We start from the raw sequence: 16,907 nt of genomic DNA, 5'->3' as shown, positions 1-16,907 counted from the left end.
CCCGGAGTCGGAGATGTCGCCAAACAGAAAGCGATGACTCTGATCCCGGCGGAGGAGAACAACCAGCGCCCGCTGTGAGTCCCCATCGCACCGCCAATTCCAGCCTGTACCCCTCTGGTCCCCCTCACTAGCTCCTCCCCCTCCCCCGTGATGCCCCCCCTCTCCCCATGGCTCTTCCCCGTCTTTTCTCCGAGCTCACTCCCACCCACACACCCCTCTCCCACCACTCAAGCCCCCTGCCCACACCCCCCACCCATACACACACACCCCCCCACACACCCTGCCGCCCACATACCCCCCCGCACACACCCTCCCCACCCCCACAACCGCCCCCCCCACAACCCCTCTGCCCACACATCCTCCCCCCCACACACACCCCTCCCCCTACACCCCCCCACACAAACCCCCTACGCACACACCCCTCTACACACACGCCCCTCCCCCACACACACCCTCCCCCACACACACCTTCCCCCACACATTCCCTCCCACATCCCTCCCTCCCACATCCCTCCTCCCCCCCCACACCCCTCCCGCCCACATACACACCACCACCACACATCCCCCTCCCGGCCACACCCCCCCTTCCCCACACACACCCTCTTCCACCCCCCTACACCTCCCCGTCTATACACACCCCTCCTCCCCTCCCACCCACACCCCCCCCCCCCCCCCGCCACATATCCCTAATTCCCTCCCCCTCCTCCCTGCCCTCCCACACATGAAGAGGAGGGGGAGGGAGTGCTCGGGCATGAGGGGGAGGGAGTGCTCGGGCATGAGGGGGAATATGCCGTGCCTGCGCAGTTATGGGCCATGGGTGAGTGGTGGAATATTGCATTGGGGGAACGGGTTGCGTTGGGGGAACGGGTGAGTGGTGTAATATTGCGTTGGGGAATGGGTTGCGTTGGGGGACCAAGCCTCCCATGCGACTGGGACCCAAAGGGTCCCACTTTGTCTAGTAATATATAAATAGATCAGCTCTGGCTATCTCACTGACTATTGGATTAAGAAATAAATTAAAATATGGCAAAAGCATTAGACAACGGTTTAGAATTTAACCAGTACAATTTTATTGTAATCACAATATTTCTTTGCGTTGTCAACTGTGTATTAACTGTTTTCCAAGAGAAAAATAAATCCCAATAATGTTTTTTTGCCTTACCATCTTTATAATAGATTTAAATTTGGAGTTGAATTGCCTGAGCGATGTACAACATCCCATGAATTATTATTCGCTAGAAATCCTCCTTGTCTAAAGAGAAGAGGCTTATTTTAATTTTGTACATTAGTGGCTTATTGTTTCTGTAAAATTATTGCAAATGTGAAACAATAACCAGAGAAAGAAAGAAACCAAACGAGTTTAAGAGTGGCGACTAGAAGCTTTAACGAAGAGCCATGTTTTGAAGAGAGCCATAAAGAAAGATAGATAATCAGAGAAAGTGGAAAAGGGTGACACAATTTTGCAATTGAAACTCAAAAGAGAACATTGATGATGGAATTAAGACTCGGGTCAGAGATGTAAATATTTCCAGGGGGCCTCTCCCCTCACCTGTATCTGCCTATCTCTTGCCAGACTTTGTCTTGCCCCATCTCTCTTCCAGCTTGCTCCTGATGATCTTTGGTTCCCAGGTCGCCTGCAAGCCCCGGGACTGGCTGTAGCGCCCAAGTCGCCTGCCCCGGGATTAGTAGAGAGAGAGAGAGAGGGAGAGAGAGAGAGAGAGAGCACGCGAGCCCGGGACAGAGCAGCCAGCCTTCCGCCCAATTGCTACCCACCAACAACCACCTCCACCAGTTGCACCTGTGCTGAAGGACACCGTGGCTGGCTGGCGGGCGGGCTGGCAGAAGGCGCAGAGGTGGTGGCCGGTTCTGCTGTCCGGTCCTGGCGGCCGCTCGTAGCCACCCGAGCTACTTCCCTCCCCGGCCACAATGCGGCAATGGTGACTGAGTGAGTTGCTGGCATGATCCCCGACCCCTTCCTTCTCAACGCTCCTGCCTCCCCCCAAATTTACCATGGCGGCCCGACCAATTTGTGCAGCCCAGGCCATGCTGATCCAGGCCAGACTCCCCACGCGCTGTGAAAGGAACTCTCCTCACCCCTCCAGCGGCGCTGTCCTCTTGTGCAGAAGAGATTTACCAGGATGTTGCCTGGAATGGTGGGCTGTAGTTATGAGAGATTGGATAGGCTGGTTTTATTCTCACTGGAACATAAAAGGATGAGCAGTGATTTTATATAAGTTACAAAATAATGATGTTTATAGATAGGTTCGATAGTCTGAGACTTTGTGTAAAGTGAAAGGGGAGAATTTTAAAGGATATTTGAGAACATCTCACGCAGAGTCATGGTCATCTGGAAGAAGCTACCAAAGGGCATGGAAGAGGTGGATACAATTACAATGTTTAAAAAGCATTGCACAAGTATTCAGGTAGAAATAATGTAAAGGGATATGGGATTAACATAGATACGGGCGAAGTGATCTGAAAGGAATTATTTCCGTGCTGTATGGTTCCATGAACTTGTGTAAAACAAATGGAACAAGTTTTTGTAAGGTTATGTCTAAAGTGATTTTGTTTTGATTTGGGGAATTGATATGGTTGTCTCGCTATTGGAGAAGTCAAACATAGATTGGATTATGACTTTGAGGAGGACTTGCTTTTGGTCTCCAGCAGTGCCCCTGAGGTTCCAGTTACCTGCAGTTTAATTCACCAACACACTCCAACAATCTGTACCCCTTCATCAGTTACACAGAGGCCCAGGTGTTGAAAACCACCTCGTCTTCAGTCTGTTCAAAACACAGCTTGCCTGACTATTAAATTATCTAACTTTAGATAGCTTACTCTTTCATTGTAGCAGATAAGGCAATTTCTGTCTGTAACCATACTGCCTCGATATTTTTTATTCTATTTATACAGTCCAGTCTACTGAGCATGTCGCACAACTTCACCATTTTCATACTAATGCATAGAGGCTTAACGTAGTGACGACTGGCCCCATTATGTTATTTAGATGTTCTCCATCAGTGATATTCCCTTTGTTCTACACATCCCTCCCCTACATCCTCTCCAACTCAAAACCAACAGTGTTTTTTTTGTCTTTTTTCCACAGTTCTGAAGAAGGGTTCCTTACTCAAAACCAATAATTTCTCTTTTCATAGATACTGCCTGACCTGTGAAGTGTTCCTAGTATTTTGTCGTCTTTTTTGATTTCCATCATTGTTAGAAATATTTTTCCCAACAAACGACAGTCACAGAAATTTAGATCCAACTGAATGTTTAATACATGAGAGAGGATCGCAAAGAGTACAGGCGTCTGAGTGAGTCTCTCTGTCGAAGCAGTGCCCAAACTCATTCTTTTATACAATGGAGTAAACAAGGATGTATTGACCACAACTTCAAGATTCAAGATTCAAGATAGATTTAATTGTCACGTGTGCCTAATGGCACAGTGAAATGAATTTCCATACAGCCATACAATAAAAATCAACAGGACGCAACACACTATAGGGTTTGACATAAAACATCCCCACACAGCAGAATCAAAGTTCCCCACTGTGTGGGAAGGCACCAAAGTCAGTCTTCTTCCTCCACTATTCCCCGTGGTCAGGGCCTCCCCATGCCCTCCGCAGTTGCCGCTACGGGCGGCCCGATGTTCAGGACCGCTCGCTGGGGTGATACAAGTCCGATGTCGGGGCTGCGGGACGTCCTCAGCGGCGTGGACACAGAGTTGGCCCCCTCCTACCATAGTCGGCGGCTCCCAAAGTCCACAGGCCGCGCCGGGTGGAGACTGCTGCTGGAGACCCTCTGCAAGGTGTCCCAGGACTCCACGATGCCGTTCAGCGCCGCCCGCGTTGGAAGCTCTCCGCACCAGAGCTCCACAATGTTGGAGCAACGGCCCAACGCTCCGGAGCTCCAACAGCGACCCAGGTAGGTATCGCCCGCTCCGCGGTGACTCCAGCTCTGCGCCGCCGCTGTAGCACCCCTGGTCCGGTTCCCGGTCCCCGGCAGGAAAGGCCGCTCCGCCCCAGCTGGTAGGCCGCGAGGTGGGGGGCGAGGACGCGACTCGGAGATATAGTCGCGTCCCCGCCAGGAAGAGACTGAGAAACGGTTTCCCCCTTACCCTGCCCCCCTCCCCCACATAGAAAAGTTAAAGCTTCCCCCAACACAACACTTTGGACTAACTAAAAATAATAAAAAAGACAGAAATAACAGACTGGCTGTAGGTAGAGGCTGCTGCCAGTGCAGCACCCCTAGATAGACTTAAGACTTAGATTTGTCATCCCAAAATAGACTTAATCTCATCACGCAGGTATCGGACACAACTTAATCTCATCACACAGGACCACAACTTAATCTCGTCACACAGCGACCCCAACTTAATCTCGTCGCACAGAGTACAAAGTACAAACCCACAGTCAGCACATTATGTCATCCCAAGATAGACTTGCCCATACATGATTCTTAAAGGTACAGTCCCCCAATAACTTATGTAATGAATTTTTATATCAATCATCAACAGTTTTTTTTATTTTTCAATTAGTAGGGAAGGTTATACTTTGACAAGGAACAGAAAGAGGGTATTTATCCCTTGAAACCATGCCCCCAAAAAACAATCTCGAGAGTTCCGTTTTCTTGTATTTTTACAGCATGGGAAATTATTTTCTTTCAGAAGTTTTCCAGTTCTATTTTATAAGCGCTGATTGGTTGTTTCCACCAACCCAACAAGGCAATGATTTCCACGTCAGTGCTAATCTTCACATTGACATTATTTTTTTTCCACTTTTATCTTTTGCCCATAATGCTATATCTGTCCTAGCAGTTGAAACATCTATTTTCAGGATACACACAAAGCGAACCGAGTATCCAATCAAGTAAATACGTAGTGGGTTTTTAAAATTTCAGCCAGTTATGTTTTTGCTTTATGGCGTGTCGGGAACATTCTAGTAATATTATTGGGTATAATGGACCAAAGATAAATCAGTATATACTTATAATTAAGCAGAAATTTGAAATTCTACAGAACTTCGACGAGTGAGTTATTGTGCAACTTGACACATCTACAGTGTTGGTGTTGGCAACTTGGGTTGCATGTGATTTGAAGAGGCAATGTGAAGAAGCATTGTGGTCAGTGGGGGCGCTGTGAATCGGCTGCCCTGCCAGCAACGTGTTTGTTATTTCGACTTTTTTTTGTGTGTCTAATGTTAGTTTGGGTGTGTCTTGTGTGGGGGGGGTGGTGGTGAGGGGAAAGGGGAAAGGGGGGGAACCGCTTTCGGTCGCCTCCACGATGGAGAGGCGACTTTTTCCATGTCGCCTCTCTCGCGGCCTAACAGCATGTATTGGAGTGGCCTTTCCTGGAGCCAGGCCTGGAGCATCGGCAGCAGACGTAGCGCGGACCTTTCCAACGCGGAGCGGGCGAACCCTTGCCAGGGATCGCCAGAGAGGAGTGCGCCGATCGCTGGCCTGGTGACGTTGACATCGTGGGGCTGTGGTCTGTGGCGCTTCTAGCTGTGGGTGAGGCGCGGACTTACCTCCGGAGCCTGGGATCCCTTGCCGGGGATTGCCAGAGAAGAGCTCCGACTGCCCGGCATGTAGCCTATAACATCCTGAAGCCACGGACTCCGGTAGGAAAGTGCCGATTCGGGCACTCCGGGAGTGTGTTTGACCGTCCCGACGTCAGAGTTTCGATCATCCCGAAGAGGGCCTGTACATCGGGCCGTCCGTAGTGGCGACTACGGAGGGTTTATGGCCCAGACCACGGGTGAGCAAAGGAGGACTGGCTGAATTTTGTTGCCTTGCACCACGGGGAAGAATGCTGTGGTGGATGTTTGTGTTAAATTTTATTGTGTATTGTGTGTTCTTTTTAAGTGTATTGCTGCTGGCAAATTCATTTCACTGCATCCTCACGTGCCTGTGTTGAATAAAATTGACTTTGACTTTGACTTTTGATTTTGAAAAGCTGTTTAATCTTTTCTGTGAAGAATGTTCCAAATAAGGCCATTCCTAAGCATTGAACTATGCACAAGACCAAATCAGCCAGCCTTGTTGTGCCCTGTAAGAATGGTTTAAGCAGCATTACAATGAAAATGTACATGTTTCTGGACTGCTGTTATGTCAAGACAACAATTAGTTTTATCAAGAGTCATAAATTATTAGGTCTTGCGTTTCCATAAAAATCCAAGTCTAGCAGGGCATCCACTACTTCAAATCAAATGGTGAGAGATTGACTGCAGGCAAAGAAGACACAGGAATGAATTGATTTATTTAGACAGTTAGTGATTGATGAAGATTTTAATCCTGCGTGAATTTATAATGCAGAGGAGGTAACCCTTTTGTTTTGCATTCTGCGGACAATGTTTATGACAAGAGAATAACAGATAATGTTCAGCATAAAGTAAACCAAGGATGGAGTGACTGCCTTTAAATGTACAAACACACCTGGCACACACAAAACAGAAACTTTTGGTGATAGCTGAGAATGATCACTTTTGTGCGCCGACGGTATGTGTAATGTGTTATGAAAACGTAAAAAGAAAAAAGGTGGGCAGGATCATGAAGTCCATTGATAGATTGTAAGTCATTTTGTGGTAGAAGCTTGGAACTATTATGAGGTTTGATTTTATCATTTAAAAATAAATTGGATAGGTATATGGATGGGAAAGGAATGGAGGGTTTTGGTCTGAGTGCACGTAGATGGACTAGGTGAGAATAAGTGTTCGGCACGGACTAGAAGGGCCGAGATGGCCTGTTTCCGTGCTGTAATTGTTATATGGTTATATGGTGGAAAATTGTTGGTTTGTCCTCATTCTGCACAATCGTTCTGTGCACCCAGTTGCTGGAGCGCTGTGACCTGTAAATGTTTTGTCCTTCCTACTTTACTTCACTGATTTAGCTGATGGACCAAAGGATAATTCACAGTATGAAGTCAACAGGACAAACAAATTACATTGCCTGATTAGTTCTGTTCATTTGCTGTTGAGATTGATATACTTAAATATACTTTGAATCGGTGACACAGGCAATATTGAATAATACTTGGCATAATTTACAATATTGCTCAACAGTTTCTTACTTTAAGTGTAAATGAATTTGGGTTAACATATTAACACGGGCAGAACAGTGTTTAAAGGGGAAAAAAACAATTGGTTTAAAAATAAAATACATTAGATTGGATTGTTATTAGTACTGGACTGATACAGGGATCATTGATGGGTCCTGTGCATTTTATACTGTTTTAATCACCAAAATTTGGGAGATTTGAGTAACACTTGCAAGAAGCATTGAAAATAACTAGGTGATATGATGAACTGGGGTCTGGGGTCTTTGTTGCCCAAGGGTGGTTTTGTAGCACCACTACTGACTGAACCATGTGAGTCCTATAGTGTATAGCTAGTACACTAGGCTCTGTGGAAGGTGGTGAGTGAACTGACACCAGGGGTAAATCTGCTTATCCATGTCCTTATCAATCTGCATGTGCCAGGTACACCTTTCCATGATAGCATTGGTAAAAATGAGACTGCATGGTCTTTATGAAGACAGTCCCATGTCCTGACAGAGGCCAACCCTGTCATGTTTTATGGCACAACATTAGTGCTAAATTAGATAAACTCAGAAATAGTAGTGGGTAGATAAACAGGTAGACCTGCCAAGATCATTCTTGATGCTTGTGGGGTCCATCATCTGAGTGCTGGAGACAAAGCTGAATCATTTGGCAATCACATTCATCTTGCGTCTTCAGCCAGTTTAGCTTACTCCATGAGATGTCAGTAAGACAAAGGTACGTGACCAGACAATAATCCAAATGTAGTTCTGAAGATCTGTGCTCCAGAAAATATCAGTGCTTCGAGCACACTGTTCCAGTATCGTCACAGCACTTTTGATATAAGTATAATGAATAGGAGGCGTGTTGGCTGTCTGGCCCGTTGAGCTTGCTCTGCCATTCACAAAATTTGGCTGATCATCTTCTGTGCCCTTTTACAGCATTATTCCCACATCCGTTAATTCTCTTAATGTGCAGAAATGTTGTAATCTCTGTTTTGAATGAACGCAGTCACGAGGCCTACAGAACCTTTGGGGGTAGAGAATTTGAAAGGTTCAGTACTCCAAGATGAATAAATGTCTTATTATCTCAGTCCCAAATGGCCGATCATTATTCTAAAACTGTATCATGCTCCTTGATTTCCAGGTTCCATTTACAATTCCTCAGAAATTGATGCAATCCTCACCTGTATGCAGTGAGATCTTGATTACATTCAGGCGAGAACAAATGGTTGGGGAGGGGGGCTGCAGAGAGCAAAGGGAGACCCGGCGTGAGGGGGACGAGGAAGGGATGTAACTTTGTAACTTTGTCGGTGACTTTGTGGCGACTCTTTTGTGTACTTTGTATGCAAAAGCAAAGAATTTCACTGCACCTAGCTAGGTACATGTGACAATAAACTATGATCATCAGAAATGGAAAGTAACATCTATGGCAATGGTCAGCCCCCAACAAGACAGAGTCTAATCACCTACCCTTGTCGTTCTGTGGAATTATTGTCACTGTACACAAGGTGTGTAGCCACATTTGACTAGAAATTCAATTGGATCAACCACCTACTTACTGTTCTCCAAGAACAGGTAAGAAACATTATAAATGAAACCCTGATGCCAGCATTATTTTTCAGTTTAGTTTAGATATACACCATTGAAAGAGGCCCTTCAGCCCACAGTGTCCATGCAGACCATCGATGTATTCCATAGAGAGTTAAATATAGCTCTTAGGGCTAATGGAAACAAGGGATATGGGGAGAAAGCAGGAATGGGGTATTGATTTTGGATGATCAGCCATGATCATATTGAATGGTGGTGCTGGCTCGAAGGGCCGAATGGCCTACTCCTGCACCTATTTTCTGTTTCTAATTACCTATTCACACTAGTTCTATGTTATTCCCACTTTCGAATCTTCTCCCTAAACACGTGATAATTTACAGAGGCCAATGAACCCACAAACTTGTACTTTGGGGTTTGGGAGTAAATCAGAGCATCTGGAAGAAACCTGCAGTCACAGGGAGAGCGTGCAAACTCCACACGTGTAATACCAGAGGTCAGGATCGAACCCAGGTCTCCGGCACTGCGAGGCAGCTGCTCTACCAGCTGCGCCACTGTGTCACCATTTATTTGCCTGGATGAAGTCAGCTCTTGCAGAACTACAAATGTAAGATGGCATCCAGGATAAATCATCCGCATCCTAATTATCCATCCACACCTTAAACAGTGCGATCAATAGTTAATTTCTTCAGAAAGAAATCTGGAATTAATTTTTTATTGGGATTTAAAAATAGCTGCTGTGTTGGCAATTAAATGGTATCTTTGTACCATATGGAAATACTGTCTAGGGATACAGTAAGTGTAGCCTTTCATTTCAGTTCAGTTGTTCGCTTGGCAGTACTGGGCATTGAGGATATATCAGTGGTCTCTGTGCTTGCATCAAACACAAGTGTAAAAGCAAATTATTATGAGCTCCAAAAATGTAAAATTAAAACTAGAAATCAGGTTGGACTTAATCCATGAAAAATGAGTGAATCCATGAAAAATGAGTGAATGAGTTCAGAGAACAAAGACTAATTGTTAGAATTGGACCATCAATTTCATAGAATAATTCGGCATCTCTAATTTTCGCTCCAAGCCTCTATTTCCACTCTACGCTATTATCCACTCTCTGCCTTTTTAGCACCATTAAGCCCTTGGCGAATCTACTTTCTCCTGCACTCCACTCTATTGCAGTCTTTGCTTGTTTTTTTCTTTATCTCTAACCACCTCCACCCCCCCTCCCCACACCACCCATCCTATCCTCATGACCTTTCTTTGCATCTTTAAACGTTTAACTACGGGTCAAGTCAAATTTATTGGCATGTGCATAAGTACAGTGAACTACAGATACAAGGACAAAACTTGCTTGCAGCAGCCAAGTAGGCTCTTACCAGTGGATTGGGAAAAACATGGCTACCTTTTAGTGATCCATCTGATAGGAACAGTGAAGAACCCGAGGTAGGTTATGTTGGATGAGGCATTGTGCTTGTAAAGACTTATTGGTACAAATTTGTGTGTCATACATCTGGCCGGAAATTGGGACAAACATTTGACAGGCCACTAAGTTATGCATTCGTGCTTGGAATTGTCAATGACTTGAATCTTTTCAAATATCTGCTTGTTTCAGGACATTCAAAAGCATGCAAAAACTTTTAAAAGATAAGTGGGCTGAAGGACCTATTGCTTTGCTAGACTCTTCTATGCCTTGTTCACTCAAGTCTTTTGCAGCTAATTCCACCCCAAATCGCCCATTCAAATAAAAGTGAGGGGAGAACATCCTCAGTTTGGACCTGACATGCAACATTTCTGCTGTGCTGTTGCTCTCAGTGTTAACTAATGTGTTCACTTGTTCCATTTCCTTGTTGCATTCAAAGCTCAGCTTGCTAGGCCACAGCAAATGTCCTATTTTGGCATTTGAATACAAATACTACAATAACATTTCTGGGGTTATTGACAGCAAATACCAATGCATTCACTATCAAAGCTTTGAAACATTTCCAATATGTTCAGCAAATATAAACCGGAAAAATTAACCACAAATGCTGCATGTAGTGCTGAGTGTTTTCATTTCAGACAAAAAATGTCTTCCTCATGGGCCTGTCCCACTTCGGCGACTTTTTAGGCGACTGCAGGGGACTATGCGGTCGCCACATGGTTTGTCGCATGTTCGCGGGTGGTTGCCGGGTGGTCGCCTTCATGGTCATGAGGAGTTCCTGCATTTTGGGAACTAGTCGCGCCTCATTATGGTCGCCGCTAATTTTCCAACATGTTGAAAAATTAGCGGCGACCAGAATGAAGCCGACATGGGGAGTAGTGAGAATTTTCGTGCCGTAGGTGGGTCCCCAGGAGGTCCTAGTGGGTTGCCAGGAGGTCGAAGGTTCTCGTAGGTTGTAGCCGGTGCTGACCGGTGAATTTCATTGGCTCATTGGTGAAAAAAACCATAAGCAGTAGTTTTCAGAACAATGGATAACCGACCAGTAATGTTAATGTTCGCCGAACTTCACAGCCGTTTATCTCTGGCTTCTTAAAAGTTGTCTACACTCCTTCTCCCCCCTCTTCCCCCCCTGTTTTAATGGACTTACGTGATCCTTCCCGTACACTGTGCTTTCACCGTCTTAATTACAGCGCCAACCTTCCTGTTCTTGAGGTGTGTGTCTATCACATTGCCTTTGCATGGCGTGAATTTCACTCAAAAAGTGCTCCCCCCGCTTGCCCTGTCCCCCGCCTGCATAATGGGCTGGTGAAGGAAGTGATGTGCGTGTGTGTTCCACTCTGACAGTCGCCATTGCAGTCGCCGATTTTTCAGGGGACTGCCGGCGACTTGATATTCACCGGCAGTCGCCTGAAAAATCGCCTAAGTGGGACAGGCCCATGAAGTAAAGTATTTTAAGCTTGCTTCAACTTTTTGCTCAGCTGTATGATTTTAGTTATTTTATTTCCATTATAATTTTATCTTTTACTGATTCAAGCATTCCTGTGATTTTTGTTGTTGTTGTTATTTTAAGCAATGCATTTATGTGCCATGCCTGATTGCTGAAAATTGGTTTGCTCTTTATTTTCTCTTTTCTGACAGTCATGTTGAACTGAAAACCCAATGGGATCACCCAAAAACGGGAAAGAAGAAACGGGTGGCAGGAGGTATGTATTTAAAAATATATATTTTATAGATGTGTGTGGTGTGTGTGTGTGTGTGTGTGTGTGTGTGTGTGTGTGTGTGTGTGTGTGTGTGTGTGTGTTTTCTTTATGAGTGCAGTTAATGATTATGTGTGTGTGTGTGTTTGTGTGTGTGTGTGTGTGTGTGTGTGTGTGTGATTGATGAAAATCACCCACGTGTAAAACCCCAAGCAAATGTAAACTAAGAGTTCAGAAATTTTACTGATACAAGCAATTTGTGACATGTACAACCAGATTTATTAAACCAGCATCTGCAGTTCCTTCTTGCACTCTTCAGATTTATTGCATTCTTTGTTGAAAATGTCAGTCATGGTTTGTACAATTAAATCTTTTGGCTAAACCTGACGTTCATTAGTATTGCCCATGATATTCGTAAGTTGGAAAATTACAATTATTCTATTGTATCAAATTACTTTCCGGGGAAAATCAAATTTATCCTGAATGAAAAAAAAGCTCATAACTGAAAATGATCAATGTAATTATGCAAATTTTGCTTATCTCTTCATTGCAAAAATAACCTATTGTGCTTAAAATAAAAATTAACCATTTGAATAGAAAAGGCATTTTGACTCTTTTCCTTGTCACAGCAACAGTGAAATTACTGTTTTAAGCAAAAAAAAAAAAATTCTGATGCTGATGATCCAAATCCAAAAGAGTAATGTTGGAAGCACTTGGCAAGCCAGGCAACACCAAAGATCCTATAGCAGATAGGATTTTGGGCAACACATCAGTGGGGAAATAAATATAGTTGACATTTTAGATCGACTTTTCCTGAAAACTGCACTTTAGAGGAAAGGGGGGGAGAGAACTGTAGGAATATCTGTCATAGGGATCAACCATGTAGGAAAGAATTGGTCTGAAGAAGGGCGCCAACCTGAAATATCGGTTCCTTTTCTCCAGAGATGCTGCCTGACCCGCTGAGTTGCTCCAGCACTTTATTTCTATCATAGGAAGCAACTGTATCTGTTTTCAATTGTAACAAATAAAATATGAGGGTTGGAGACAAAGGAAGCAGATTGAAACAGAGAGGTGCACCCAAGTCTGTAGAGAGGGAGGAAAACATTGTTTATCTGAAATTATTAAATTCAATATAAATCTCGATGGCTGCAATATCCCCATCTGTACTTGGTCACCAGCCTTTTATAATATGATGCTCATCTTGATACCTCTTAAATGTGAGGATCTCTCTCTCAGGCAGTGCATTCCAAATTCTGATCAATTCTGAGTAAAGTCTTCCTTGTAAACCCTCTTAACCTTAAACCTATCCCTCTCAGTTTAGGCATCTCCTCCATGAGGATATGCTTACTGCTGCCAACTCCATCTATGCCCTTCATAATTATGTTCACGGAGAGATGCAGCATGAAACGGACATTTTGGCCCAGTGAGTCAGTGCCATCCATCAACCACCCATTTGCGCTAATCCTACATGATTCCCGTTAACCTGTTCTAGCAATTCCCTTAAATCTTACCATTCACCTGCACACTTGGAGCAAATTGCAGAGGCTAATTAACTTACCGACCCACACATCTTTGGTACATGAGATGAAACCGGAGTGCCTAGAGAGAAACCATATGTTCACAAAGAAAATGTGTAAACTTGACACACACAGCACTTGAAGTCTGGATTGAACCTGAGTCTCGGGGACTGTGAGGCAGCATCTTTGCTAGCTGTGCTAGTGTTTTGCCTATGTTTTGTGGCATATAAAATGTTTTCCCCTTCACCACCATCCCCCGCATCTTTTTTCTTTCTTTAGCTGATCATCTCAGATCTAGGCCTTCTAATATCAACACTTTCACCAGTGGAAACGGTTACTTTCAATCTAATCTGACCAAAACTATTTATTTTGAGCAACTCTGATGTAAGGAGAGACATTCCAGTTTCTGTGGTCTTTCATTGTAACAAAACTTTGTAGGTTGACCATCTTTCCATGTGTTGACTTCTGGTGTATTCCAGTGGATTCAATACATTAATGACCTCCTACGTAACGACCAACAAAAACGTGAAAGGTCCTTGGTTCGATCGACAATGCTAATAGAAAGCTGGGAATCTTACACTGATTCTCTGGTTCTTTAATTATATTTTCTGCACTTGCATTTGCAACGTTGAAACTGAGGCATAAAAATATTACTGATTATAGGGGTAAATCGCCAATAATCCACTTTCCAATCATTTGGAAATTCTGATGGCTCAGCATCTGGCTCATCAGGTAATGATTGCTGTGTTTCCATCTTCACTGCTCGTGCAAGACTTAATGTAAATATCATAATATGTAGTAATGTTACGAAATTTTGAGATTTTAAAGTCAAGTCTGAAATTTATCCCTTCAGATAAAGCATAAAAAGAAGTTTAATTTGACATCTGATTCACTTTGACACCTGATTCACAGGCCCTATAATCTTCAGTTTATACCTGAAGTGCAGGATTATCCTCCTATTCTGTATATTTGATTCAAGGTGGGTGGAGTAGGGGATTTGGTGGTGGGGTGGGGGGGGAGTTGATTGCTAAGTGGTCATTTTCTGACATTTATGGAAAAATCTTAAATCGGGATGCCACATCGAGATATTTGCATTGAGGGTACACAAAATTGCTGGAGAAACTCAGCGGGTGCAGCAGCATCTATGGAGCGAAGGAAATAGGCGACGTTTCGGGCCGAAACCCTTCTTCAGACTGATGGGGGTGGGGGGGGGGGAGAAGGAAGGAAAAGGGGAGGAGGAGGAGCCCGAGGGCGGGCGGATAGGAGGGTGAGAGGAGACAGCTAGAGGGTTAAGGAAGGGGAGGAGACAGCAAGGGCTAGCAAAATTGGGAGAATTCAATGTTAATGCCATCCGGACGCAAGGTCCCCAGGCGGAATATGAGGTGCTGTTCCTCCAATTTCCGCTGTTGCTCACTCTGGCAATGGAGGAGACCCAGGACAGAGAGGTCGGATTGGGAATGGGAGGGGGAGTTGAAGTGCTGAGCCACCGGGAGGTCAGGTTGGTTATTGCGGATGAGATATTTGCATTTGTTGGTTTGTGGTTTATTGAGAGTTAATTTACAGATAAATAACCACGGATGCTCTTATTTTACATAACAAACTCTGACAGTGATAAAATAAAGGCACGAGTGTGTCGTAATGATTAATTACATCACTGGAAAATTTTCTTAAGGCTTCTTTAAACTGAAGAGATCTAAGGCAAGTTATAAAGTTGCTAAATTTTAATGACATGCACATTTAAAATGTTTTTAACTCTTTTTCTTCATTGAAATCGTAATGACATATGCTTGGGAATTATTTATTCAAGGCATATGAAGAACAGTATTTGCTCAGAGCATAGCGAATACTTTGACTTTGTTCTTTCCTGTGAAGATAATACACATGTTAAATAGTTTTATATTTTAGTAATTACTAGATATCTGATTAAATCAGAAAGTGAGCAGAAGGTATATCTTGCTTTGATTCCAGTGTGCAAGGACCTGCCCTTAAGTGTTTTTGACACATGAATTGTGTCGTGTATCTTTAATTAAATTTTATGCAGCTCTCACAAACATTCTATTAAATTTCATGTGAAAGATAATGATAGTTGCTGGTATATTTTTTAACGTGATAACATGGTCACTCCCCAAGAGTAGGAGCCAGAATTTGTATTATCTGATAGTCTGCAGAGGAAATTCCCTGAATTAGTCTCCAATGACCTCCCAATTTCCATCTACTGAAATCCCCCTTCTGCAAACTCATTCCAATAGGAGTAGTATTCAAAGGAGAGGTCATGTTAACTGCCGTTTGGTTCTCTAAGTGATATATCGCAGTTAATTGTTGAATCACATACTACTGCTGAAAACTTACCATGGGAGATTGTCAATAACTTAATTGTAGCAATAAATAAAACTCTGATCGTGTTATCTTCCGGTTTGGCGGTCATTCTATTTGTGCAAAAACGGTACGCAATAGCGCTACGATTTTCGCCAGCTTACAGTTCTCCTGCGCTGCGATTGCACCAAGTTTTGTTCCGATAAAAGTTCTGATAAAAGTTATCAAGGTTTAAAAATCTTAAAAACCTCGCGTGCGCAGATCGATTGCCCCTCCTGCCATTTAGCACCGCGCGGATTGGTCTCTTCTACTGTCACTCTGCGGGACGGTCCGCCCCTTCCTGCACCCTCGCCTCTTTACTGCAGCTGCGGGAGGCTCTGGATGGCCGGCAGAGGTCTCCAACCAGATACAATTTTCGGAGGGATGGACCGGAAATGGCCCGGCTCGGCTTGACCCGGCCCGAACCAGCCCAGCCCAGCCCGATGCGGAGTCGGAGATGGCGCCGATATCACCAAATGGAAAGCGGAGACTCTGATCCCGGTGGAGGACAACAACGACCAGCGAAGCGGCCAGCGCCCGCTGTGAGTCCCCGTCGCACCGCCAACCCCTTCCCCTCTGGTCCCCCTCGCTGGCTCCTGCCCCCCTCCCCGTGATACCTCATTCTCCCCCATGGCTCTTTCCCTGTCTTTCCTCTGAGCTCTCTACCCCCTGCTCTCCCCCTACTCCCCTGCCTCCCTCCCCTCCTGCCCCCCCCCCTTCCCTGACCCCCACCCCCCCCCCCACCCCCCTCCTCCCACAACCCCTCCCTGCCCACACACACCACTTTCCCACACATCACCTCCTCCTCACTCCTCACTCCCCCTCCCCCCCACAACCTCCCCCAACCACACCCCCCCACAACGCCTCCCCACAACGCCACACCCCCACACCTCCACACAACTGCTTCACCCACCCCACACACCCCTCCCCCTCCCAACCCCCCCCCCCACCCCCCCCCCTCCCCCAACACCCCTCCTCCCCACACACCCTCCCTGCCCCACACACCCCCCCCCCCCACAACCCCCAACTCCCCGCATAACCTCCCTCCCCTCCACACCCCCCTCCCCCCCTACAACCCCCCTCGCCCCATCCCCCCCACAATCCCCCCTCCCCCTCACATACGCCTCCCTCACCCACAAACCCCTCCTCCACAACACCTCCTGCCCACACCCCCCCCCGCCCAACCCCCCCCGCCCACACACACACACCCCTCCCCTCCACACCCCTGCCCACACACTACCCTCCCCCAAGCCACCCCTCCCACATCCTGTCTCCCCCCCACACCCTGCCCACACACCCCTCCTCCCCCCCCCCCCCCACACACACCCCCCTCCCCCTCCCACATCC

At 45.6% G+C, this 16,907-nt stretch overlaps 1 protein-coding gene across 6 annotated transcripts in view; it reads left to right on the top strand.

Annotated features, from left to right (window-relative positions):
* Positions 1-16,907, top strand: part of wwox (WW domain containing oxidoreductase) — a 977,325-nt gene that overhangs the window by 29,778 nt on the left and 930,640 nt on the right. For all 6 annotated transcript variants that reach the window (XM_055648843.1, XM_055648844.1, XM_055648848.1 and 3 more), the window contains exon 2: positions 11,633-11,697. In XM_055648843.1, the coding sequence (XP_055504818.1) occupies positions 11,633-11,697 (65 nt within the window). The remainder of the gene's footprint in view (positions 1-11,632; positions 11,698-16,907) is intronic.

The sequence above is a fragment of the Leucoraja erinacea genome, chromosome 17 (assembly GCF_028641065.1).
Source record: "Leucoraja erinacea ecotype New England chromosome 17, Leri_hhj_1, whole genome shotgun sequence".
In the NCBI taxonomy this organism is placed as follows: domain Eukaryota; kingdom Metazoa; phylum Chordata; class Chondrichthyes; order Rajiformes; family Rajidae; genus Leucoraja; species Leucoraja erinaceus.
The sequence above is the reverse complement of the archived record's forward strand: the minus strand, read 5'-3'. Positions and strand labels throughout refer to the sequence as shown.